This window comes from Nelumbo nucifera, chromosome 4, assembly GCF_055504915.1.
Source record: "Nelumbo nucifera cultivar China Antique chromosome 4, China Antique-T2T, whole genome shotgun sequence".
In the NCBI taxonomy this organism is placed as follows: Eukaryota; Viridiplantae; Streptophyta; class Magnoliopsida; order Proteales; family Nelumbonaceae; genus Nelumbo; species Nelumbo nucifera.
In genome coordinates this window covers 23,025,298-23,053,222 of record NC_142652.1, presented here as the reverse complement: position 1 = coordinate 23,053,222, position 27,925 = coordinate 23,025,298, and the positions used below count along the sequence as shown (strand labels likewise).

Below are 27,925 nucleotides of genomic sequence, written 5' to 3'. Positions count from 1 at the left end.
TATGCAAAAAGAAGCCACATGGAAAGGAATGGGAGAGGCGCCTCCTAGGTGGGCTTTATGGCTCTCTGATTCCCTCTTGTCTGGTCCAGCTATTATTCGAGCCCATGAGAGCTTTTCTTCTTTTGGTTGGGCCCCAATTGATCCTGGGCCCACGCACTTTTTTCCCTTTAAGTATCAATTTATGAAACGCCATTGGCCAGCCTCAGTGCTTTTTTTATTTTTCCATTCATGGAGCACTCAGCCCAAGATTCTTACTTTCTGGATGGAAAATGTCATCAAAGATAGCAAAATGAGAAATATCCACGTCTCCAAGAAAGAAGAGACCTTCATTTAGCAGATATACTCCTTATTGAGGGCCTCTGACCACACGTTTGCTCTCGCTTTTTCAATTAGAGGTTTAGTCACAGATCGTTGAATTTAACAAACCAATTAGATTAAGCATTACACCCTGGATCAATATTTTGAGGTTGATGGCCACGTTGAAACAGCGAGAACCAGAACCAGATCCCTTCAGTCTGATATCTGAAACTTTTGTCTCAACTTCTGTACCTAGAAAATCAGTAATCTGTCTTAATTTTACATTAATAACAATCATGACTAAGTTGCAAGTAGATCCAGTTCTCATCTGTATCTACAAAATAAATTTGCACTCAAAGCACCAAGAATTCGTGTTATAGTTGACAAGCATCCATCATATTTAGCTCCATGGCCATTGGGAATTGATAGCCACCAGGACAAAGCTAGAGAAAGAAATCTAGTTTCATAATTTGGTGACCATAACTTTCTTCTAGAGGAATTTTTCAGAAATCCACAGCATATCCGACGCTAGAAGAAAACAATCTTTCAAGTTTCAACCTGAAAGGAAATAAAGGTACAGCTAGCTTTAAAGGGTTGGTGGAATCATATGTCGTATGCCAAAATAGACAGATTAGGAGCCGACAACCAACACCATTATGTATCATGGCATGGTTTCGCAAATAAATATAAAATAATACAAAATATAAAGTTTTACACTACATATTTGTGTTTGTGGCATCAGTTTGGAAAGAGTAGGGATGTAACTTGGGCGGGCCCAAACTGGCCCAGCCTGAAATTTTACACGGATTGGGCTTATATTTTCGGTCTTTCAATTAAATTCGGGCCCAAATCGGATTTTTTATTTTTCAAAACAAGCCCAAACGTAACCCTTAAGTAGCCCAACCCAGCCTAACTATACACATTCATACATACATATGTATACATATATAAATTTTACATACATATTTACATATATACATATTTGCATAGATGCATACATATGTATGTATAATTTTAAAGTGGATTCATTGACCAACCCGAGCCCTAATCCCAAATTTTAGGATCGGACCCAGGTTGACCATAAACCCGGTCCAACCCGCCCAATGCCATTAATCTCCACTTAAAAGCTTATTCACCTTCAAGGAGTATCCTGTATGGAAGCATTAATAGAAATACACCTACCATTTTCATCTTCCCCATGATTTACAATTAATATAAATCTCCACATGTATGCGTATCTAATAAAGATAACAAATCAAGCAGCAATTGCAATAACCCGAATGCCAGAAAGGAATTGCAAATGCAATAAACATTCAGGAAACAATAAGTGGGATCAGGTTTAGAGTATCAGTACACGCAAGGTTCTAAATATCGACACTGACCGATACACCGGTAGAGCGTACCGTCTTGTGTCAGTGATATTTTTTTTAATGTTTTACTTAGTTTTTTTTTTTTTTAAATCGGTTCAAAGGGGCCGGTTTAAGGCCCACCCTCTGAACCAGTGGCTGACCCAATATAATCCCTATGCATATCAAAAAGCCACCGGCACGATACATATCAGCCCGTATGGACCGATACGTATCAATACTTTGAACCTTGAGTACACCCAAAATGCACAAACAGGCGTATTAGGTGTTTTGTGCTGACCCCTTGAAAATGACCCAAATCCCAAACCCATTGTATTTGCAGTATTGGTGGCTTCCCAATATGATTGGGCATATCGTGTTGATATTTTGAATTTGAGTGGTATTCATTAGCATTCAGGGGGAAATAAGGTTTATAGCATATAAAATTCGGTTCATTTGATCAAATTGGAGATGGAAAAAACAAACAAACCATAAAAAGGTGGACTAAATATCAGAAATGGACAAACTTCTCAACCGAGAATAGTCCATACTGAGATCATTCCGACTGCATCATACTTGCCATGAATCCTACTTTTCATCTACATGATTGTTAAATGAAAAATCACATTCAGATTAATCCAAGTTTCCAATAAAATTGGGGTCAAGGCCCAAGCGTTATACAACAAAATGTTACAACTTCAAACTTACAATTAAGACCTAGGTGATAAATCATGTGGACCAAAAACTGAGACGTGAAAAAATCCCCCCCCCCCCCAACAAAGAACAAGAAAAAGAAAAGAAAAGGAAAAAAAAAAGCCTCCCTAACTAAGACCTAGTTTGTCACAGTTGCAGTTTTCTTCTCTCTTCTGCTCAAAGACAACTCCAAATATGAGGTTCTTTTACTTGAATGTATGTCCAAAGAATAAAACTTACATGGTGAAGCAAGTGGAGGTCAAGATCTGTGAACTAATGAGTGTTATCACAAGGAAGAACGAGAGAGAAGGTTTTCCTTTAGCCCTAAATAACAAGTATCATGAGGGAGGGTAACTGCAAAACCAAAAATAAAAATAATAATGTCAATGCTGATTCAATCATGAATTGCTTGTGCACCTTGGCAGGCATATATGACTGTCAAACTTGTTTTGGGGTCAATCATCATGTTCACCTTCACCTTCAGAATCTGCACGGGGAAAAGAAGTGTTTGAGGGATCAAAGAATGAGATTGTTTAAATTAAATAAAGGTAAGGGGAAAGCCAACCCCCATATTTAGATGTTTTCTATATGTCCTCTACTTGTTCCAGTACAGTTTGCACTTGTATGATAGAAAGTAAGCCAAATACATTATCCCTCACCCCAATTCTTTTCTTTTTACAAGCATTTTCTGTTTGTTTTCAAACTTCCGTTTCCATATTTCCTCACCAATTTTGTCCCATATAGTGTGTTGTAAGGTTTGAATGTTCATTGTAATTGATGTTAGTGGGACAGTTTCAGTTACTTTACTAGTTTCTTTTCCTATTGTTCTTATTCTAAGATATGCCGCCAGAGGCATACTTGTAATTTTGCCTTTTTATAAAGATTAATATAAATAGAAAACTGGCGGCTGCCAGTACAGAGTTTTTGGCCTTTCCTTTCTATCATCCGTACCTATCTCTCTCTCTCTCTCTCAATCATCACAAGAAACTACATGGTATCGGAGCGGAATTTCTGGGCTGGAGAAGACCTACGATCCTAGCATCAGTTTTTCCGAAGGGGATTGGACGTGACTACTTTTGTTTCAGAAGGAAAAGGAGAAAAGGAAAAAAAACCTAGCGGCGGCTTGTGTTTTTAATTCTCTCTGGCGACTGTGTTTGCAGAAACCCACTGTGCTTGCAGAAACCCTAGTCAGTCCTGTGGCTGTACATCTGCTGAAATCCTAGTGGACTCATGCAACAGTTGCTGAAAACCCTAGTTGTGTCTGGCCGTGGGATGGTGCTGGTCTGCTGAAACCCTAATCGAAGGAGGGAGTTGATGGTGCAATGAAACCCTAGCAGGTTCTGATCTAGTGTTGAACAGGTGTGTTTTAGTTTCAGTTTCTCTCAGTCTCCTTTATCCAATGGTGCGTAGGGCTTAGGCCTTGATTATATGATTACTAGTTTGAATAATTGGATGGTTAGAGTGGGAGAACCACATTCGGACTGACAGTAATGTATGTATTTGTGGTGCTGAACCGATGACTAGACCCTTTATTGTTCTGTTTGGACGTTGTAGTGACTGATTTCTCATTCTCAGCAATAGTTCTTGTGCTCTCAGCAGTATTGAATAGCTTGTTGCTCACATCCATAGGAGTAAACCCTGAGTAGCCCATTCCAGTTGTGGCGGCTGTGCTGTTAGGTGGCATTTGGACTGGTTGGTTGTAATTTCCAATGGCAAGTCAGGAACTGACCTCACTGGGGAACACCTCAACCCGCAATACAGCAGGTATGGGAGGTGAAACCATGGTCTTTCCCATGCCAACCGCCCCCTTGAATGGTCTGAACTACCTGGAGTGGGCTAAGAGTGTAAAACTCTATGTAACAGCAAGGGGTAAGGCCGGTTACATCAATGGAAGGGTGAAAGAACCTAAGGGTGATACAGCTGAACATGATAGGTGGGACCAAGAAAACAGTATGGTGATGTCTTGGCTCCTTGCAGCTATGGAACCTGATGTGAAGAAGAATTTTATGTGGAAAGACACCGCCAGTGAGATCTGAGAACAGGCTAGAAGTACCTACTCTGAGCAAAGGCATTATGCCAAGATTTACCAACTACAAGCCGAGTCCTCCACCTGTAAACAGGGAAACCGCAGCTTGTCCTCATATTATTCGGCTCTTACCTCCATATGGAAGGAGTTGGACCATTATCAGGCCATAGAGTGGAAGGACGATGATGATGCTAAGGCCTACAGGAAGCTGATCTCTCAGCAGCGAGTGTTTGCCTTCTTGTTAGGGCTGAACCCTGTATATGAACCATTAAGGGTGCAGATTCTAGGAAGCAAGGAATTGCCTATAGTACACGAAGTATACTCCCTCGTCCAATTTGAAGAAAGCAGGCGGAGTGTGATGGTTACAGCCGAGGGGGAGCAACAAGTTGCCTTGGTTGCGGTGAATAATAGCCCAACAGGGAAGAAAGGTGATCCTAAGAAGGCAGATGATAAAGATAAACTCTTTCGTACCCACTGTAGAAGGTCACGACATACACGTGACACCTGTTGGGACATCCACGGGAAACCCAAGTGGGCAGCAAAGAATCAAGAACAGGGTAAAGGTCACGTGAAAAGAACGAGTGCAGCACATGTGGCAACCCAAGACACTCAGGTTGCCGGTAGTACCCGGGACTCTCCTAATAAACCTGACCCCAAGGAGGATATAATGAATTCATTCAGGGAGCATCTGGAATCTTATGGTAGGGCATTGCGGCAATTGGATAGCTCAGTCACTAGTACTCCCTCTACCTCCTTTGCATCCACTTCAGGTAATGTGGCTTCTGCATTCCATGTCACTCCCACAGATTCCCCTTGGATTATTGACTTAGGGGCCTCAAATCACATGACCAGTAAGCCTAACCTATTCCATTCTTATAGCCTTTTGTCAGGAAGGGATAGAGTGAGACTTGCAGATGGTTCCTTTTCTTCCATTGCAGGTCAAGGATCGATATCCCTTCCCCATGGCCTTAACCTGAATTGTGTTTTGCATGTCCCTCAACTTCCCATAAATTTGCTTTCAATTAGTAGCATTACAAGTTCTTTAAACTGTAGTGTAACCTTTTTTGCTGATTCATGTGTTTTTCAGGACCGAACTTCTGGGAGGACGATTGGTAGAGGAAGCCTGGTGGACGGTCTCTACATTCTCGACAACAAAGCTGGTCTTTCTGTGTCATCCTCAGAGTCACGTAGTCAGTCAAATAAGAGTCAAATTTTGTTGTGGCACAGTCGTTTAGGTCATGTTTCTTTTGAAGTAATAAAGTGTTTGTTTCCACTTTTATTTAAGTCGTGTTCAGTGTCAAAGTTCATGTGTCAAACGTGTCAGTTGAGTAAACAATGTAGAACAACTTTTCATTCCAGTAATAAAAGATCAAGTGTTCATTTTCATATTGTGTATTCTGATGTATGGGGACCTACAAATGTAACATCTGAGGGTGGATATCGATATTTTATTACACTGATTGATGATTACTCTCGCTATACATGGGTAATCCCTATGCGTAGCAGAGACGAGATTCCAAAGACAGTGCAAGACTTCCAGAGGATGGTGTTTACACAGTTTCATGTTGAAATACAGATCTTCCAATCCGATAATGCGAAGGAATACTTCCATGGGGAGCTAAATGAGTTCTTCGTCTCCCATGGGTCTATTCATAGAGGCTCATGCACCAGAACACCACAGCAAAATGGGGTTGTAGAAAGGAAAAACAAGCACCACCTTGAGATAGCCCGCGGGATGATGTTCCACATGAATGTACCAAAAAGGTTTTGGGTGGATGTTATACTTACAACTGCGTATGTCATCAACCGCATGCCCTCCAGAGTGTTAAATTACATGGCTCCTCATCAGTTATTGTACCCTCAGTCACCTTTATTTTCCATCCCCATGAGAATCTTTGGTTGTCAGGCCTTTGTCCACGATTTGTCTCCATCCAGAGGTAAGTTAGACCCTCGGTCCATTCCTTGTGTCTTCCTGGGGTACCCATCCTCTCAAAAGGGGTATCGGTGTTTTGATCCAATCAGTCGTAAATATTTTGTGTCTATGGACGTGTCCTTCTTTGAATCCGAGCCATTCTTCCCTCCTCCTCAGGGGGAGAGCCGTAGTGTGGAAGAGGAGAAGCAGGTTCAGGTGTCCCTTCCTTCTATTCCAGACCTCACTCCCTTCCGTGTCTTCCAGCGTACTCATCGGAGAGATCAGCAGTGTGATAGAAATGTGGAGCAGCCAACCACTAAGCAATTGACATCATCAGAATCCCAGGAGGTAAGTCCAACCCCTAACCCTTCTCCCACTGTGGACGACCTAGACATCCCTATTGCTCAACGAAAGGCAGTCGGGTCGTGCACTACCAAACATCCCATTACCCATTGTGTTTCCTATGACCACATCTCTCCCGTGTACCGAGCCTTCCTATCGGCAGTTGATTGTGTCCCTGTTCCCAAGAATGTTGCAGAAGCCTTAAAATTCCATGAGTGGATAGGTGCCATGAAGGAGGAGATTGATGCCCTCCACAAAAATCAGACTTGGGAATTGGTGGATCCTCCAGAGGGGAAAGAACCCGTGGAGTGCAGATGGGTGTTCACAGTTAAGCACAAGGCAGATGGAACAGTTGAAAGGTACAAAGCAAGACTAGTAGCCAAAGGGTACACACAGGTATATGGAGTTGACTATGATGAGACTTTTGCCCCGGTGGCTAAGATGAACTCGATTAGGGTTCTCCTATCCTTAGCTACTAATTTTGACTGAGAATTGCATCAACTGGACATAAAGAATGCCTTCCTGAATGGTGACTTGGAAGAAGAGGTATACATGGTTCAACCTCCTGGATTCTCTGCCAAGGGAAGTGAAAACAAGGTGTGCAAGCTGCGGAAGTCTCTCTACGGCTTAAAACAGTCTCCCAGAGCCTGGTTCAGTAAGTTTCACATGGCAGTTCAAGAGATGGGGTTCCAACAGTGCCAGTCTGATCATACACTTTTTGTGAAGAGATGTCATGAGCAGGTTGCCGTATTGATAGTGTATGTAGACGATATCATCATTACAGGGAGCTGGAGTTCAGAGATACAGAAATTGAAACAATTCCTTGCATCCAAATTTGAAGTGAAAGATCTAGGACTCCTAAAGTATTTCCTTGGGATCGAAGTTGCCCGTTCAAAAAGGGGTATCTTTGTCTTTCAAAGGAATTACACCCTTGATCTATTACGGGATACAGGTAAGTTAGGTGCAAGGCCGGCAGACACTCCTATGGATGCGGACCACAAGCTAGGTGACTGTATTGGTGAACCTCTGAAATATGTAAAGCAGTTCCAAAGGTTAGTGGGAAAACTGATTTATCTGTCCATGACCCGTCCAGATATTGCCTATTCAGTTGGAGTTCTGAGCCAATTTATGCATTCTCCTAAGAAGCCACACATGGAGGCAGCAGAGAGAGTCCTTAGATACCTGAAGAAACATCCAGGAACAGGCCTACTATTCAGTAAACACAATCACCTGAAGGTGGAAGTCTTTACAGATGCTGATTGGGCAGGAGTAGTGGATGATAGAAAGTCCACTAGTGGGTATTGCACATTTGTGGGAGGAAATCTGGTGACCTGGAAGAGTAAGAAGCAAAGTGTGGTAGCAAGATCAAGTGCAGAAGCTGAGTATAGAGCTATGGCACATGGGGTGGCTGAAGTCCTTTGACTAAAGAACCTCCTAGGTGAGCTTGGAGTTGTTGTTCATAACCCTATGTCTCTTTATTGTGACAACAAGGCTGCAATAAACATCGCCAGCAACCCGGTCCTACATGAGAGGACTAAGCATATTGAGGTGGATAAGCACTTCATAAGAGAGAAATTGGAAAAGAGGGAAATTTGTATCCCTTATGTCAACACCAAGGAACAACTTGCTGATGTCCTCACAAAAGGATTTCCGTGTTCGAGGCACAATGAGCTATGTGACAAGCTGGGCATGATAGACATCTTCAGCTCAACTTGAGGGGGAGTGTTGTAAGGCTTGAGTGTTCATTGTAATTGATGTTAGTGGGACAGTTTCAATTACTTTACTAGTCCTTTCTTTTTTTCTTTTCCTATTGTTCTTATTCTAGGATATGCCGCCAGGGGCATACTTGTAATTTTGCCTTTTTATAAAGATTAATATAAATAGAAAACTGGCGGGTGCCAGTACAAAGTTTTTGGCCTTTCCTTTCTATCATCCGTACCTCTCTCTCTCTCTTTCTCTCTCTCTCTCTCAATCATCACAAGAAACTACATAGTGTTCTAACTCAATTAGACAAACTCGTTTCAAATCATCTGCAAAATATATATATCAATAATATGTGCATATTTGTGTATGCATGCAAAACCTTCACCTAGTTTGTTCTACATACCAGATCGAACGTCTTCACTAATCTGGCCTCTGGCTTGGATTTGTTTTACAAGCATCCGATATATCAACACCCACCAATATATATGAAGAACAAGCAAGCAAAACAGGAGAGAATTGAACACATAATAGTAGATGGGTCCATCTTTCTTGTGTTTGTCCTTGTCCAATGTAAGTAAAACTTCATAGCTGTCAAGAAAAGAAATAGTGAGAAAACATGGGGACCAAAGAATTTTGCAACAGAAACAGGAGAAAAAGGGAAAGGAGCAAGATTTAGTAAAAGTCATTGTTTCTCATCAGTTAAAGAACAAGGAAAGAAGTCCCAATGAGAGTTTGGTGCTTCTTTTTTTTTTGATAAAGATAGGTAAATTTTTTTTATGAAAAGAGATAATAATAGAAGCCACCAAAAAGTAATGGTTAAGGAAACTTGAGTGAACCGTGATTTCTCTTCAGTACACATAAAAATGTTGAACTATCAATTAGGTCACACCAAATCATGTGAATCACCATACCATTTTTGGCATTATATTGCTTGAACTTGCAAATTTTATATTGTGAAATGGAAAAAAGATCCAAGTAATATAACCTAAAAGGTGCCTTGACAGGATGGTAAGAGAAAGATATACAGGAGCAGAATTTTGAGTATGGAGCAGCACCTCTGCTAAAGTGCTAAGAGATTACTCTGAAGGTTCTGAATCCTTTTAATGTAAAAAGGAGGCTTTTATTACAAATTTGTCCCTCCATTTTCATTTAACAAAGATGTAAACCAGTCCTCCAAAATAGGTGTAAACTTGAAAAATTAGAGAGAAAAAGGAGGAAGAAAAGTAAGAGCAGCAGTACAAGAGAAGAAGATGGAGAAAAGAGGAGGAAGAAGAAGAAAGGTTCGAATAATCCTTCCCTTTCTTCTCTAATCCTTTCTACTAAAAATTAATGTTAAAATAATTACAAGTATGCCCTTAAGTGGGCGGCCAGCTAGGCAGTAACATAAAGATATCAAACAAAAAAAAAATAACAGGCCCATTAAGAGAGGCCCATTAGCTAATAGGAAAATAGAAAAAAATATTACAAGAAAAGATATTAGGACCCATTCAGCCCGGTCTCTTTACACTCCCCCTCAAGCTGAGCATAGATGTCAATCATGCCCAGCTTGCTTATATAGTGTGTCATTTTCCCTCTCGGAACTCCCTTGGTCAAGATATCAGCCAATTGTTCGTCTGATGTGAAGAACGGCAAACAAACTTCTCCTGAGGAAACTCTTTCCCTTATAAAATGTCTATCAACCTCAATGTGCTTAGTTCGGTCATGTTGAATAGGATTATGTGCAATATTGATAGTTGCTTGGTTGTCACAGTAGAGCATCATTGGCTTCTCATAGTCAACCCCCAATTCTTCTAAAAGGGATTGTAGCCACAGTAATTCTGACACACCATGCACCATTGCCCTGTATTCTGCTTTAGCTGAGGATCTAGTAACTACAAACTGTTTCTTACTTCTCCATGACACAATGTTCCAAGTGACCAGAGCACAATAACCTGAGGTGGATCTCCTATCATCAATACATCCTACCCAATCGGAATCAATGAAAGCTTCCAGCTTCATGTGTCCATGTTTGGCAAATAGAATACCTTTCCCTGGAGTACCTTTCAAGTAACACAGAACCCTTTCTGCAGCAACTAAATGAGTATCTCTAAGAGAATGCATAAATTGACAAATAACACTTATTGCATAGGAAATGTCCGGCCGAGTATCTCAAGCAGTCTCTGAAACACCCCCTTATCAGATAAAAGGTCACCATCTGTAGCAAAAAGCTTATGATTGGGATCAATAAGAGTGGAGATTGGTTTAGCTCCAAGTTTACCAGTCTCAGCAAGGAGGTCAAGGACATATTTATGCTGAAAAATGAAGATACCATCCTTAGATCTAGCAACTTCAATGCCCAAAAAATACCGAAGATCTCCCAAATCCTTGATCTTAAGAAATCTTCTGACTTTACTAACCTCTTGAGTGTCATTACCCGTGACCACAATATCATCAACATAAACTATCAAAAAGGTCACCAGAGAGCCATTTCTCTTCAAGAACAGGGTATGATCAAATTGAGTTTGTGTTAACCAAAGGAGACAAGAGCAGCCCTGAACCTCTCAAACCAAGCCCGAGGAGACTGTTTGAGACCATAAATAGATTTCTGCAGTTTACACACCTTGCCTTGCATTTTCTTCCCATGCACCCCTAGAGGCAAAGACATATAGACCTCTTCATGTAGGTCTCCATTCAATGAGGCATTTTTAACATCAAACTGGTGTAGGGGCCAATCAAAAGTAGCGACTAGAGATAACAAAACCCGGACTGAGGTCATCTTAGCTATAGGAGCAAATGTCTCAAGATGGTCAATACCATACATCTGAGTGTAGCCTTTTTTTTATGAATGATAATAAATTTATTAATTCAGAAGCAGATTTAGAGTGAGTTCATACAACATCCTAGGGAGAGGCACAAGCTGCAGCCCCTCCTTGAATCTTACAAGTAAACTAGGAAAGAAAAGCAAGAATCACAACTGAGCCCAAAACAATTCTTCCCTATTTACCCCTTGCTTAGCTAACACATCTGACAAAGTATTTGCTGATCTCCCCACCCACTGTACAGTGACCAACATATTCCTTGTCAACCAACTAAATTTCTTCATTTCATTCTTGTAACGCCACATAGCCTCTTCAGGATTTTTCAACCAACCCACCACCACTTTGGAATCCCCCTCGATTGTTAGGTGTTGTACCCCCAGCTGGTTTGCAAATTGCACCCCTTGTACAGCAGCTAAAAGTTCTGCCCATCTGAGTGTAGCCTTTAGCAACCAACCTAGCTCTCAATAGATCCATCAGAGTGATATTTAATGGTAAACACCCATTTACAACCCACTGGTTCCTTCCCTTCAGGCAAGTCAACAATATCCCAGGTATGGTTCTTATGCAAAGTGTTAAGATGTGTCGAATAGGGGTAGTTTAGTCTTCTTCTGTTTATTAAGTAACTTGCTTATGTGGCTGTGTTATTAGAGTTACTCTGCCCCACACTTAAGTAAGGGCATTTCTGTCTTTGTAAACATGATTAGAAGCTAATACAGATTAAGGGGGTCAACTGAATGGGTGAACCATCAGATTTTCGACTGACCCCTCTTCTTCTCTTCTTCTTCTTCTTCTTCTTCTTCTTCTTCTTCTTCTTCTTCTTCTCCTCTTCCTGTTCGGACTACTGTAGCAGCAGTCGAAATATGGTATCAGAGCAAGGTTCCTGATCTAAGTCAGTTGGTAAAGCACCTCAGTGTTGTTCGTGACTCTTCACTTTCGTTTCTGGTCAGTCGATGGAGAGGACTGGTTCGCCCTAGGTCAGAAACATTACAGCTTGTCTCTCTGCTGCGCATAACTATCTTCTACAAGAAATTGGGTTTCACATGGATAAACCTATGAAATTGTACTGTGACAACCAAGCTGCACTCCATATCTCTTCCAATCCTGTCTTTCATGAGAGAACAAAGCACATAGAGGTTGATTGCCACTTTGTGAGAGAGAAGGTTCTTGCCGGAGAGATAAATACAGAACATGTGAGCTCCAATGACCAGTGGGCAGACTTGTTTACAAAAGCTCTAAGCTCAGGGAAAGTGAACTATCTATGTAACAAGCTGGGATTATATGACATATATTCTCCAGCTTGAGGGGGAGTGTTAAGATGTGTCGAATAGGGGTAGTTTAGTCTTCTTCTGTTTATTAAGTAACTTGCTTATGTGGCTGTGTTATTAGAGTTACTCTGCCCCACACTTAAGTAAGGGCATTTCTGTCTTTGTAAACATGATTAGAAGCTAATATAGATTAAGGGGGTCGACTGAATGGGTGAACCATCAGATTTTCGACTGACCCCTCTTCTTCTCTTCTTCTTCTTCTTCTTCTTCTTCTTCTTCTTCTTCTTCTTCTTCTTCTTCTTCTTCTTCCTATTCGGACTACTGTAGCAGCAGTCGAAATACAAAGCATCTAGTTCAGCCATCATAGCATCCCTCCATTCAGGTTTAGATAAGGCTTCCGGTACGAACCTGGGTATCACATGGGAAGAAACAAAAGCAAGAAAATAGTAGGAAGGAGAGAGAAGGTTGTAAGATAGGTGTTTGGAGATACAATGGGTTGTACACTTCCGCTTGCCCTTGCGGAGAGCAATAGAAAGGTCAAGGTCTAGGAAAGATGTAGATGGGTCAGAGGAAGGCTGACCTGTTACCTCAGTAATGATGGGAGGACCAAGAGGCTCTTCTGTAGGAGTGGAAACAACTTGCCCATGTCTGAATCTGTGCCTTTGGTACCACCTTTGGAGAACAAGGTGAGGAGAAATTATAGGAGAATGAGGTGGAGGAGGAGGAGGAACAGGAATATTGGAGGTAGGTCCAGTGGGAGAAGTGGACACCTCATGAGAGGACTCAAGAGGAATGGGAAGAAGGACAGCTAGAGACATAGCAAATGGTTCTTCAGATTTCTCCCCCTCAGGAGAAATACTAAAAAAAGGAGTCAACTCAGCAAATGTGACATCCCGAGATACAAAGCGGGTGCCACTAACTGGACCAAAACAACAATATCCCTTCTGTGTGGAGGCATATCCCAGAACAACACATTTACGAGCCTTAGTTCAAATTTGTGCCTTTGATGGCTGTGAACATGCACATAGCAAGTGCACCCAAAAACACGGAGAGGAGGAGAAAAAAGATCCTCATCTGGGAAGAGAAGGCTAAAGGGGGTTTTGAGGTTAAGAACCCGAGAGGGCATACGGTTGATCAAAAAGGTAGCAGTAAGAACATCTCCCCAAAATTTTATAGGAACATGGGATGCAAACAGGAGGGATCTGACAACTTCAACCACATGTCAGTTTTTCCTTTCCGCCACTCCGTTCTGTTGTGGAGTGTAGGAACAAAAACTTTGATGAATAACCCCAAAAGTTTCAAGATAGGCAGAGAGGGTTTTCTCAAAATACTCCTTAGCATTAACAAAACGGAATATTTTGATCTAAGTGTTAAACTGGATGAGGATAAGTTCATGAAATTTTTGCACAATAGCTGGTACTTCATCCCTGGATTTCATGAGATAAATCCATGTGTAACGAGAGTACTCATCAATAAAAAGGAAAAAGTACCTGTAACCCCCCATAGTTGGAAAATGATATGGCCCCCACACATCAGAGTGAACAATATGAAAAGGAGAAAGAGATCTTTTATTGCTTACTGAATAAGAATGTCTACAATGCTTTGCCAGTTCACACGACTCACAATGAAGACTCGATAAAGACACTCCCTTAAACATATCTGGAAACAAATGACTCAAAGCAGAAAAGGACAAATGACCAAACCGAAAGTGACATAACAAGACTTTGTCAATAGAATCTGACAAGATTGACTCTAAGGCAACTCCATGAGGTGGTCCAAAAGCTCTATCCGGTGTGTCCAACAAGTATATTCCGTTCGCCTCATGGCCACTCCCAATCATCCTCTGAGATTGCAGGTCTTGAAAAACACAATGAGTGGGAAAAAAGGTTATGCTACAATTCATGGATTTAGTTAAGCTGCTAACAGATAAAAGGTTTGTATTAAGTTTAGGGACATGAAGGACAGAGGATAAATAAAGGGTGTCAGAGGTCTTTATATCCCCTTTACCATAAATGGGAGCAAGAGACCCATCAACAAGGGATATTTTCTCTTTACCAGAGAAAAGGTGGTATGAGCAGAAGAGATTAGACAGGCTGGTCATATGGTCTGGATGCACTGGAATCAATAATCCAAGGGATTTTATGATTACCTGAAACTGAAGCATGATTTGCAAAAGCACGAATACCTGAGTGAGCAAATGCAGATGATGATGATGTGTTGCTGGAAGAGTGAGATGAAGAAACAGTAGCTTCCAAGTGATTTAGCAGCCTCCCATGCTTTTCAAAATTTGCCTTCATTGCTGCCAACTGCTCAATGGTTGATTTTTCTTCACTCTCCTTATTTCCTCTTTCAGGTACTGTAGCAACATTAGCTGTTTTAGGCTTTCCTACTTGACTGCCCTTCTCAAAACTATTGTTATTCTTAAACCTATCAGGATGAAGCTTCCGGCAAGTGTCCTTTGTATGCCTCAATTTCTTGCAATATTCGCATATCTGCTCCTTTTTCTCAGAAGGACCCTTTGGCTTTATTCCAACATGTGCAAAGTATTTTGTAGGTGGACTCTATAACTGAACCTGCCGCCAACTCTCCTCATTGCTTATCATAGCGTATGCCTGGGAAAGAGTAACCTCATCTTTGGCCATGATATTTTGCCTAATGATGTCAAACTCAGGGTTGAGTCCAGTAAGAAATTCAAACACCCTATTTCTCTCCACCAACTTCCTATACATTTTAGCATCATTCTTACTCTCTCATACAATTGTCTCCAAAACATCAATTTCTTGCCATAGGGATTTCAGTATAGAATAGTAGATTGCTACACTCTTCTCCCCCTATCTTAGGTTCTTTACTTCACTTTTCAACTTGTAGACTCTGGCTACATTCAACTTCTGTGAATAGGTCTCAGTAACACTGTCCCATATCTCCTTAGCCGAAGACATCCAGAGATAATGTTGACTTATATGAAGTTGCATAGAGTTGACCAACCATCCAATGACTGTATAGATCTCTTGCATCCATTTCTCAAATTTAGACAATTCAGGGTCTGTCTCTTCGGGTTTCACTTTACTACTTGTGAGATACCCGAGTTTTCCTCTACTACAGACATAAGTTCTTATAGATTGTGCCCAAGCAAGATAATTTGTACCATCTAGCTTGATTGTGGTCACACCAATCAAAACGGAACCTACCGAGCCAAGGCCGGAAACCGGCACTTGCTTGAACTCACTTCCGTATGGCTCCATTAATCAAACGAAAATCAAAGAACCAGAAATTTGGTCTATATAAACTTACTTGAAGTCAAACCAGAACCCAGATGCTTGAAAACTAGGGTTTTACTCCGCCCAACTGTTGGGGAGGAAGAGAGAAGATGCAGCCGCTCCTACCAGAGCTTCCCAATCTCTTCCAAACCTGAACCGTCCTCCTTTAGGAGTCAAAAGACACCTCCCAAGCACAGAGCGCCACACCCAAAGCTTCACCTTTACCTGTACCTTCGAAAATCTCTATTCGGCTAGGGTTTTGGGCAGCAACAGAACAACACCACTTCTTGGCAATATCCAACCAGATTTAAACTCTCCAAACCCTCTACCAACTAGGCCAGAGATCCTCTAAGCTATAGAGAACCTATCTCTCCATACACTCTCTTAATCTAAAGGTGCATGGGAAAAGAGGAAGAAGAAAAGAAGGAAGAAAGAAACCTGCTATAATACCAAGATGTAAACCAGCCCTCAAAAATAGGTGTAAGCTTGAAAAATTAGAGAGAAAAAGGAGGAAGAAAAGTAAGAGCAGCAGTACAAGAGAAGAAGATGGAGAAAAGAGGAGGAAGAAGAAGAAAGGTTTGAATAATCCTTCCCTTTCTTCTCTAATCCTTTTTACTAAAAATTAATGTTAAAATAATTACAAGCATGCCCTTAAGTGGGCGGCCAGCTAGGCAATAACATAAAGAGATCAAACAAAAAAGAAATAACAAGCCCATTAAGAGAGGCCCATTAGCTAACAGGAAAATAGAAAAAATATTACAAGAGAAGATACTAGGGTCCATTCGGCCCAGTCTCTTTACAAACAGTAAGAGGCAAAAGCCAACAAGGATGACTATGTCTTTTTATCTTCTTTATCTGCTTATCTTTCTTTTCCTTTTATTGTGTACTACCATATTCTGAATGCTTAGCCAGTTCATTACTGTGGTTTGCCCCCTCCTTTTAATTTCTTTTGAAGTACGGTAATTGTGCATCTTGATCATCAACAAAATCTTAGACTGTTGTTATTGATAAAAAATAGTTGGAGGAAAAAGCATGGCTATTCAAGTAGCATGTTGGGGAAGCATCGGAAAAACAATTTTTAACTCTTTTGGAAAGTAATATCATATCTTCGCCATCACAATGAGATTGAAAGAATTGCCTGCATGGCTATTCAAGTAGCATGTTGGGGAAGCATCGGAAAAACAATTTTTAACTCTTTTGGAAAGTAATATCATATCTTCGCCATCACAATGAGATTGAAAGAATTGCCTCTTTCCAGGGTGCAGTAGCAACCTTTTAATTACATGTGTATAATCATGATTGACACAAAATCATGTTCAGACTTCAGAGTTGACAATGCTGGATTTCTAGTGAGAGTAGAAAAATGCTCGACCACATAATAAAATAGATCCTAAACATCATTATCTAAGCCTTATCCCAACTATATGGGGCCGGCTACATGAATCCTGTTTTGCCATTTTGTTCTGGTTAGTGCCATATCCATTGTTAAAAATAGATCCTAAACATGCCAAGGATATATACTTGAATGAATGGATTTATTCCATAATATATGAGAAAACATCAAACAAGAATGCTCCTCAAGCCTTTCAATGGTGTTTCAAAGTTGTTACTTGTTAAATGTAGATGTGAGCCATGTGGCAAATCAAGACTCTGCTGGTAGGGGTATTGTGGTTCAAAAAATTGATGCTAAGGTGACAGAAAACAACTTCTATGGACAGGTATTAAATGCCATGATTAAGACGTGTGTCAAAACTCCAAAAAATAAAAGGTGACACTGTCCAAATCCTATGGATGTGGACGCTAGAGGCGATGTTGAAGTAGCATTCTCTAAATTCCAAGGATCAAGGATGAGACAAACTTTTATTTGATTGTCTTCAGATTTGACATGGTTGTGTCAAACATTTCATTGTTTTGACCAAACTATTGTAATTGATGTATGGGACTTGTGACATTTTGGTTGAAACAACAAAATTAACTAAAACATCAACTGTAACAAAATGGTAACCCAATTAGCTGACTCAACAAAGGAAATGCAACCTTAGATATTGCCTAGTCCTATGGTTGTCAATGCCGCAGGGACCTTGGTGACAAGGCACCCATGGAGGGTTGCCTCACACAAGCACTTAGTTTTTTTCGTACAAGTAAAATATAATATTTTTTTAGTTGGTAAAATTATAAGACTACAATAAAAATTACACTAAATTATTTATTTTGTGGGTGGGCACTCAGCCTCTAAAAGACCATTTCCTGTCTCTTTATTCTATCTCCCTCTTTAAAAAGAAACCTATCTCAAGATTCCATTCCCCCTGTTCTCCCTTTGGCATTAAATTGGGACCATAGTTGTCAAGGCGACGCTTAGGCGACAAGGCGCCCTTGGAGGCTCGCCTCGCCCAGTTGCCAAGTAGTTTTGTGCACTATGTTATAAAATACTTTAATATTTTTAATTTTTGGACAATATAATTATAAAATAGGCATTATTAAACTAGAATACTCATTTTATGTGTTTATGTACTAATTTCTTTTTATTATTTTCTTATTTGTTAGTGTTTAATCAACACAAACATTGCTAACTGCTGTATTGAAACCCATGGTTCAAAGTATCACTACACCTCTATGTATTGGCAGAGGTGTATCAGTACTTATAACGATACTCCCCCATTTTTTTATTTCTTTGGTTTTCAAATTTCACTTATATATATATATAATTTTAAAAAATGGGTTCCCGAAAACACCTGCAAACATGTGTATTGGGGCACCAAAGATACAATACAATACACCCGATACGGGGTGTATTGTATCGAAGTTTTGATCCTTGATTGAATCCTCAAAGATTTCAGAACCTGAACCAATAAGCAAGGGAAGAACTTAAAATTTTGTCTAATCAACACATTTTCTTCTTACAAGTCTTCTTCTTCTTCCACCTTTTCTTTTCTTCTTTTCCTATAACAAGAGTAGGGGTTTAGCCCCTATATTTTTTTAATTTTCTTTCCTTTGTTCCTTTTCTTCTCATAAAATGTTGATTTTCTAGACTTAAACATGAAGTTTATAATTTTCTTATGAAAATTATGGATAGTTATTAAAGAAAGTTGGCTATGGAACCTAGGGAACTACCCTAGGATATGTGATTTTTACTTAAAAAAATCCATCGCCTAGGCGACTAGACGCCCCCTATCGCCTAGCCTCACCTTGGCGCCTTGAAAACTATGATTGGGACTTTGGGTTTTGTAGAGGCCTAAGGGATGATGAGTTGTTTGTGTTTCAGAGCTCTTGCTTCTTCTAGAGTCTGTGTGTTTGATCCCTCCCAAACCTGATAAAAGGATTTGGACACTGACCCTAAGTGGCTCTTTCACTTGTGCCTCTTTCTTTAAATCCCTTTGTTCCTCTCCCCCCTCTTGGGTTTTCCCTATTAAAGAGATCTGATCAAGGCCAATTCCTCCTAAAATATCAGTGTTCTGTTAGGAAGCCTACTATGGTAAGATCAATACTTTGGAAAACTTGCAAAAGAAGAAACCTTATATGTGCTTGTCCTCAAACTGGTGCTTTTTATGTAAAGTGAAGAGTAAGGACTGTCACCATTAACTAATATCTTGCTTTTTTGTTGCTAGTATTTGGAATTGGGTATTAATGTTATTTGGGTGCAGGTGGAACTGGTCCTCTAAAGTAAATTTGTTCTTTGAACCATTTGTCTTTGGGCGACTGACAAAGAGAGGGAATTTAATATGGAAGTGTATAAGAGCAGCTAGTCTGTGGACAATTTGGGAGGAGAGAAATGTTAGAATTTTTCAAGAGGAGAGAAGCCTTGCTAATGTAAAGGAGTGTATACTGACAAGGACAATTTTCTGGTTGAAAACTCCAGACCTGTTCGTGAATTTTTCTTATGATGATTTAAGGAGGAATTGGGCAGCAATGGCATCCACAACTGCCACAAAGAACAGACTACAAGATGAATGGAAGCCTCCTCTGGAAAGAGTGATTAAACTGAATTTTGATGGAAGCAGTCAAGGTAATTCAGGGCCTCGGGTATAGGAGGGATCTTGAGAGACAAGGACAGCAACATTATATCCTTGTTCTCAGGACCAGTGGGAATTGGAGATTCTATAAGGGCTGAAATATTAGCAGTGGCACAAGGTATACAGGTTGCTAACCAATTGGGAGTCGAGAACTTGATAGTGGAGGGGCACTCCAAGGTGGTAGTGAGCTAGTTGTCAAATCCAGAAAGTCTTTTGGGGTTACAGGGACCTTTGGAAGAAAGTTAATTGGCTAACAAGGAATATGGCAGTTAGCTTTCAGAGTGGGTCAGCAGAACGGAAAATTCTATGGCTGATTCATTGGCTAAACAAGGAGTATAAAGGGGTGATCTGTTTTGGGCTACCTTGTAATTGTATTTCCCAGTTAGAGTGTGCTTTTTCTCAGTGTTCAGCTCTAAGGGGAGGTAACATCTCGTGCCTCCTCTTAGGCTGATTGTACACTTCTTCCATGCTTAATAAAATTCCATTTATTTATCAAAAAAATATCTTCATAATTCATATACTGGTTCTTGTTAATTTCTTAATTGTTTAGAGTTCAATCATCAGCACACAAGTCAAGTGGACACTGCATTGAAACCTTGAAGATTTCAAAAACTGAATTGATAAGAAAGGAAGAAGTTGAAGATTTTATCTGACCAACATGCAAGAGCAACCAGGGTACGTCTTCTTTTTCCAGGACAAAAACAGGGGCTCAACCTCCTCTCCTTTTTATGTTCCATACATTTCTTCTTTTTCAAGGACAAAAATAGGGTTCAGCTATATATTATGAGTTATCTTTTCTTTCTTCTTTTTCTTTTCATGAATATGTTGGTTTTCTATGTTTGAAATGAAGTTACTCATTTGATGAAGATTCTTAGAAATTATTAGTGAAAGATGATTGCTGGTTGTTAAGAAACCTAGGGAATTGCCCTAGGATTTAGGTTTTTTAATTTTAAAAAACCCATTGTTGGGATAAGGCTTAGATGATGATGATGGTGATGATTTAAAAAATCCATTGCCTAGGCAACAAGGTAACAAGGCAATCCCGTCACCTAGCTTCACCTTGGTGGCTTGACAACTATGCCTGGTCCTAAAGGGGAGATTTGAGACATGTAAATGGGTTGATATTGTCATTCAACAATGACCAAAAAGAAGCCAATTACTTAGCCAAGTAGCTTAAAGCAAGCTCTTTTTTTTAAGATAAATAAAATTAAATTAAAACTGAAATAGGATACAAGAAAAGGTGATAAGCAATCACCCGAATGAAAAAGATAAAACACCCAGAGAACAACCGACAAACGCTTAAGACACCCAAATATATAAAACCCTCTCATCAAAACCAGATCCACAAAATCAAACCCCATACAATGTGAAAACAAACAACAGGTCACAACAAACAAGCACAAACAACACCCAAAGAATACCCAAAGCAAAAACAAAACCACCCCCACCCAATACCCATAACAAACCCCACTGAATGCCAAATCAGCAAGCCTACTTGTTAATTATTTTGATTGCCATCTTCCTGTTGTCTTCTGACTGCACTTCTGAGTTTCCTTACTTTCTTGTTAGGTCCAAGGCCAAACATTCCTCCTTTTATCCTTGCAAAAACCTTTGAAACTGGTAACTGTTGTTGGCTTCTCTTACTCTTCTGAGTTTTGAATCTTCTAATTGTATTTAACTTTCCAGCAGCTTCTTCTTTTTTTTTTTTTGATAAATGAGCGGCTTCTTCTTTTTTAATGAGCTTAAAGCAAGCTCTTGCCCTTTTCTTTTTTTAATGAGTACTAGTCATATTATTTTCCCTTCCTATAGTAATTTCTTTTATGGTAGATGCAGTTGCAATTCCTTGGTATACTCGCTTCCAATTTTGTCATCACAGCCAACTATGTTAACAAAATAAAGTACACGTGTTTGAACAACCATAAACTCCATGCAGGTAAATATTTCCAACACATTATAAAATAAATCATGTACTTTTTTCTTTGCTTCTTGGCTCACCTTTTATGCTGCCATTTAGCAGAGAAGGAAAGAGAATGAAATTCAATAAAAAATTTATGGAGTATGCAGCAATTTTTACTAACCTTGTACTTCGAAGTATCCAAAATGGATAGTATATGAGACGAAGTATGATCCATGACAAGACAAAAAGAATGAACGAAAAGCTAGCAATCCTTTCCCAGCCACTGTATTTTGACATCTTTCCAACTTCCAGAAACACATCACTTGCATCATGAAGAGCTAAAACAACTGAACCAACACGAGCAAAGCTGCGACAAGATGGAGATGCAAATTGTCAGGATGCAGGATATGAGGGATAAAACACCATACAAAGCAATGACTTCCATTCCTATAAATTTAAAATCTAAATTGTCTATATGCAATGCAAGTTCCTGAGATACAGATCTGTATGCATAAAAAGTTAAATATAATAACTTTGCATTAAACCATCCCTGGTACATTTTGTAAGTTGCAATTCTACCTGCTACCTAATGGTTGTGGTGTAGAACCTCAGCTTTCAGCGAGTCTGAACAATATGAAATGTACCTGAGTATGTAAGATAACACAATGAGAATGACAGTTGCTACATGATGAGACATTGACACCCCAAAGTCTGAACGTCTTGTTTCCCAGAAGATCAGAGCAAATATGGAGTATGTATAAAATCCAGCAGCATACATGTACAATCCTTTCAATTTTAATCTGTGTACCAGGAAAATATTCTGTCAGATGATTCCATGAATAAAGATGCTGATCTTCACAAATCAAACTATGGAAAATATTGAATTGGCCTAATAAAACTGTATGAGTTTAATTAATATATTATAAAAAAAAAACATTCATCAAAATATATATATATACTATAAAAAAAACTTTACAAACCATACTATCTTTTGAATGCATAAAGATATATAAACAAAAGCAGAGTATCTCATACACAAGCCCGATAAAAAGCCTATCTTGGATGAGCAAGTGGGCAAAAAAAATTGGTATGCTATATGATGAACCATGGGTGCCACAGTTAATGGCTTCTCCCGTCTGAACCAAAAGATAATAAGAGATATCCTCTCTTTCTCAATAACTGAAAAGAACTTCACTAATCTAGGAAAAGGCAAAAAGTACAATCATTAGGCATTCACGCAAGGTAAAGGAGATAGCCTTTCAAAGTGAAAAGGACAAGAGAAAGAGAAGAGTTACTGCCACACCTATTAAAAAAAGTAAAGGTACTCAAATTCATATCCAAATGTCTTACATTCTTCACCTTCAACATATTACAAGCATATATTCAAATAAGAGAAACCTTCTGCCCTTAAAAGCCAAAGGAAGGGGAAGAGGGAGATAGATACATAAACAAAAGGATAAACTCCATAAACAGGCTGGAACCTTACTTAATCTTTTGATCAGGCCAGATTTGATCTCCTGGCCCTACCCAAAAATATCTGGTATTAGTGAACCAGGGCTCATCATAAGTAACAGAGAGAGCCAAAAGCTCTGCTGAAAGGAAATAAACACATTTCCATGCTGATTCCTTAAATTTCTTGAGCTTCCTCCTTCTCTCTTCTATATCAGCCTCCAGCATCTGATGCCCTTTTCCGAAAATGAGAAGTCTTCCCAGTTTCTACAAGAAGCATACATATCAAGTTCAAACTAAGTAAGAAATCCTGAAGAAAAAAGAGAAGAAAATAGGAAGCAGAGAGGGGAAAAGGTACATATCCACTGGCATAGAAAGTAGTTTCGGCTTGATGATTATATTTCACATTGTAAACAATCTCTCAGACAACAAATTAAATGTAATGAACCATGTACTAGAACTGAAACCAGTTGATAATAGCAATTATTCCTAAACTAAACAAGGATTTTCTAACCCAGGTGAGCCAATTTGGTAGAGTGATTTTCAGACATGCATTTTTTATGTTGGTATACTACACCAGTGGCCACTCCCATCAGAAAGTAATTGTTTAGCATTCCTCTATCCAGGAGAGGGTTTTGTCTTGCACATGGTAATAATTTGTCAAGTAACAATGTGAAATGGCATACACAAGATAAAAACTAAAATATATATATATATGGTCTCAATTACCCCCAAGGATGTCATTATACTGTCTGGCTAACAAGATAGTTGAAGCAACATCAATTTAAATGCAATCACTGGATAAAGAACCTTAACACTTCAGCCGCTGCATAAGAAGTCTAAAAAAATGTACTCATAAATCATAAGTGGAAATAAAAATACCAAGTCCACATGAAGCAAGATCTGCAAATGACTGGTGATATCAAATCCAGGATATGACGAAACAAGGGTGACATTCACACATAACATACACAAAAGATAAATAAAATAATAAAGCATATTGCTTTCCAAAGTAGCATCCTAAAATGTTTAGATAAACTATTAACACAGACAAAGTAAAGATATTATCAACTAGAAATAGAAGGACAAAAGAGAAATGGGCACAAAAATAGTAACTTATTTCATTGGAACCATGCATTTACGCATGTTTGTGGGTGCGTCTGTTTACTATTACCAAACATAAATTAGTTGGTTAATTTGTTCTGAGGTAGAGCAGTCCATGTAAGGATGAGGATCATGGTATGATACAAGAACCATCCAGGTATGTTCATTTTTCATGTTGAAAAAGTGCTGAAAATAGAGGATAAAAGAAGGAAACATACAACTAGGGGTGTCAATTGGACTGGATTTGGTCCAATCCGATCCAGTTCAATATGAGTCCATTACAGATGGACATGGACCAGGTCCAACCCAATCTGATGAATAATTTCCAGTCCAATTCAATGTCTGAACTATCCAATCTATTCAAATTGGTTCATTCATAAAAAATAAAAAAAATAAAAAAAAAAAAAAAATCTATTCAAATTGGTTTTAATTTAGATTGGTTCCAACACAAACCTGGTCCATTGACACCTGTATTCTTATCTTCTATCAATGGACCAGATATTGGTTCAATCCAACACAATCCAATATAAATCCATTAAGGATGGACTAGGTCCAATCCAATCCAATAAATACTTTGGACCATTAAGTCTGGATTGGTCCAATTCAATGTCTTATTGGTTTGTCCAGTCTGTCCAAATTGATTTTGATTTGGAAGGACCCAAAACTGGTGACACCCCTACAACATACCATTTCTTGCTTCTCCGCCAAATATCACCATGTTGCATGTAGGATGGAGGTAACTTGTTTCTCATGATATCTCCCCAAGTACAAGAGAACTTTCATATTTTCCTTTTTGCTCATGTTTGTGACTGATCTGTTTATTCATGTTATCTCTAGAGCAGAATAAGGCAATGTGGTACCTTATCTTCTTTTTGTTCACTCCTGTAGCTGATGCACTTAGCTGTCTTACCTCTGAGCATATAGATCTAGTCTTATTAGAGCTTTCAAAGTTGAGGTTCACGAGTATCCATATCTCATCTTCAATTTAAACAATAATATTTATATTTTTTGCAAGGATGGGGGGTGATAAGGTACATTGAATCTTTTAGTTTTGATTAGGTGCACTGAGAATATCACTAGTGTGAAAAATAATATGAGAAAAAGTACTTTGGTTGGTATTAATTTAGAAGAGGACAAACTAGAGGAATACACTAGACTACTATGGCGCACTATTTGTCCTGGCCTTTGAGTTACACTGGTATTCATCATTTTCAAAGCCCTGTTCCAGATGGATTCACCAAAAACATCTTCCTAGATACAAACTATCTATCATGGGAGCAGGATCATGCAGTTTTCTAAACTTTCCTGTCTCTTTTGGGTGTCCAAAGCTCCCGTGATGATAATTTCAAGATTGGAGAGAATCATGGAGAGGGGGACTTTATTTGCAAACTAAGGTATTCTAAAACAGACCATTTTAAGATCATGTATTTGTTGGTTAAATTGCTTTGGACATTACAAATTGTTTTTGGAAAGCATTAGCCATCTAGCAACTACAAAATAAATGCAAATGTGCGGGAAGCAGGTCTGGCAAGAACTCTCTTTCTCTCAGTTCATCAGTCTTGGTCCCTCAAGAGGTTTTTCTTTTTGGTAGGGGGTGTTCCTCTTGAAGGTTAAAATCCCTAGGCTTTACTAAATATGCGATTTAAAGAATTCCTAATTTATATTTTGCTTCCACGTCTCCTTTGGGGTTTTAAGGAGAGGTTTGAGGGACATGACTCTGTTGATACTAGCTCTATCTCTCTTCTAACCCTTCTGGGTGGGGTCTCTTTTTCCATCCCAGGTGGATATGACAGTACTGTTTAGTCTTTTGACTTAAAACTCAAAAATTCTTACTAGGTTACATAGACCCAAACCTGACCCAATTATTAATCAGGATCAAAAACAATGGGCCTTGATCTAAGAGATTAGATACACATCAGAAACCAGCATAAATAGTAGGATTGGAGTGAAGCTCCAAATGAAACGTGTAAACCTCATCAAGTTTAACTCAAAGCATTCCATAGTCTAATGTAGTCTCTGCACCAACCACGGAACACTTTCAAGCATCTTTGCTTCAATAATGTATGAGCCCATGTTTACTGGAGCAAATCCAAAAACTTATCACGTAAACACTATGTCTAAATGATTGTTTTAGAGATAACTGGCTTCTAACTCCTCATCCATCTTTTCTTAATGCAAATATCTGAACAGAAGTTTGTGCACGTGCAGAGCAGCTGAAATCATAACCACTTTTTCAAAGAGGCTATCCACCAATCAATACCTTCAAATATCAAAGCTGTAAATTTCCTTGCCTAAACCACTTATTACATACAAATTCTCCAGTTGAAAACGAAAAATGAAAAGAAATAATCACTGTTATCAAATTGAAGAACCCCAAAATAGCACATCTGTACAATCACTAGAAGAAAAATAAAGTAACCAAAACTGTTTTTCCACCACTGATCTGAAGGCAGAAAATAAGACGTGCCTATAGATTTTACTTTTTTTATGTTAAACATATAATTCATACACTTAAAGAGAAACATAGAAACAAAAACAACCACTTCGAGTAGGTCTTAACGGATCGATCGGAGATAACAACTTAAGCCAAAAAGATAGCATTCAAAACATCAACAAACAATGAAATTTCACACAAGTAAACGAATCTATTGAATGATAGAGTCGAGATCAACTTCGTCAATAAGCGTCGAAATTAAAAACAAACAAAAACCCAGAACAATCAGATAACACCTTGAGCAAACTACCTCAAAAATAAAACGGTCGAGAAAAAACCGCACTGCCGGGAAGAACAAAGCGAGGAAGGGAAGAACTTTGAAATCATCGTACTGTGGGTAAGATTCCTGCTGCCAGTCAATGGAATTTATCGGTTCCAATAAACCCATCTCTGGATTTCGAATGACCGTCGAAGCTAAACAGATGTCAAGGGAAGTTGAAGGCTTGCAACAAAGGAGAGGACAAATTGAGAATAGTCGTCATTCGTCTCTCTCTCTCTCTCTCTCTCTCTCTCTAGTACAATAAAAACCTCGTTTTAAGTTACCTTACACATTCAACCAAGGTTTCTAGTTTCTTTGTTTTAAGGCAAAAGAGTTAAAAAGAATAAGAGGGGGGGGTACACAGCCTGGAAGCCCATCCCCCAACCAAGAAGAGGCGTGATACAGCTCCAGGTTTGAGCTACAGTGCTACACACCCACAGCCCACAGGCCACAGCCAGTAGCTAGCTGGCAGCTTTAACTGTTTTAGTTCTCGATCAAATCAATTCATTATTCATTCATTCATTGTTTGTGTTGTGGAATCCGCCTGCGGTCTGCGTCGTCTGACTCGTGACCCTAAAAAAAAACTTCACTGATGATCTATCATTCACCCTTCAAATCGGAATTCGGGCGCTCTTAATTGATCAAACTACCCATCATTGTTTGACGGTGAAACGTGGGGTCCGATCAACTGGGGCACCATACACACGTCAAGCAACGAAGTTGAGTTGGATTAATACCCATTAATCGGATTAATCTGAAGATAAAGATGTTGACATGTTACCCTGTGCAGTTATCAGCTCTGCATATAACTGCAAATAAGTCGGAATAAATCCACTAATCTGAATTCTGTAATGTCTGGAGACTATGTATTTTACAAATTTACCCTTAAAGTTATTATTTAAATCAAAATAAATAAAATTGATTAAAATACAGAATAAAATAGTAATAAATATGATTAATATTATAAAAATAATAAAAAATTAATAAACAATATTACAAATTATATAAAATAACTATACAATATAATAATTTTAATAATATAATAATACTAATAAAAAATTATGTAAGATTT

The 27,925-nt window shown here is 39.1% G+C and overlaps 1 protein-coding gene across 4 annotated transcripts; it reads right to left on the bottom strand.

The window, feature by feature from the left end:
• Positions 1 to 452: 452 nt before the first annotated feature.
• Positions 453 to 27,325, bottom strand: LOC104597822 (ceramide synthase 1 LOH3-like). Of its 4 annotated transcripts, none has more exons than XM_088903404.1 (7): positions 26,845 to 27,307; positions 23,034 to 23,263; positions 22,192 to 22,347; positions 21,729 to 21,914; positions 8,724 to 8,908; positions 2,754 to 2,823; positions 453 to 855 (listed from the first exon to the last, which is right to left on the bottom strand). In XM_088903404.1, exons 1-6 carry the CDS (start codon positions 26,980 to 26,982, stop codon positions 2,792 to 2,794), a joined length of 927 nt encoding a protein of 308 aa, XP_088759530.1. In that variant the 5' UTR covers positions 26,983 to 27,307; the 3' UTR covers positions 453 to 855; positions 2,754 to 2,791. The 4 variants fall into 4 exon arrangements, with proteins under 4 accessions (XP_088759530.1, XP_088759531.1, XP_088759532.1 ...); XM_088903405.1 differs by having other exon boundaries at positions 453 to 549; XM_010259546.3 differs by lacking the exon at positions 453 to 855 and having other exon boundaries at positions 2,271 to 2,823; positions 26,845 to 27,304.
• Between the last annotated feature and the right edge of the window lie 600 nt (positions 27,326 to 27,925).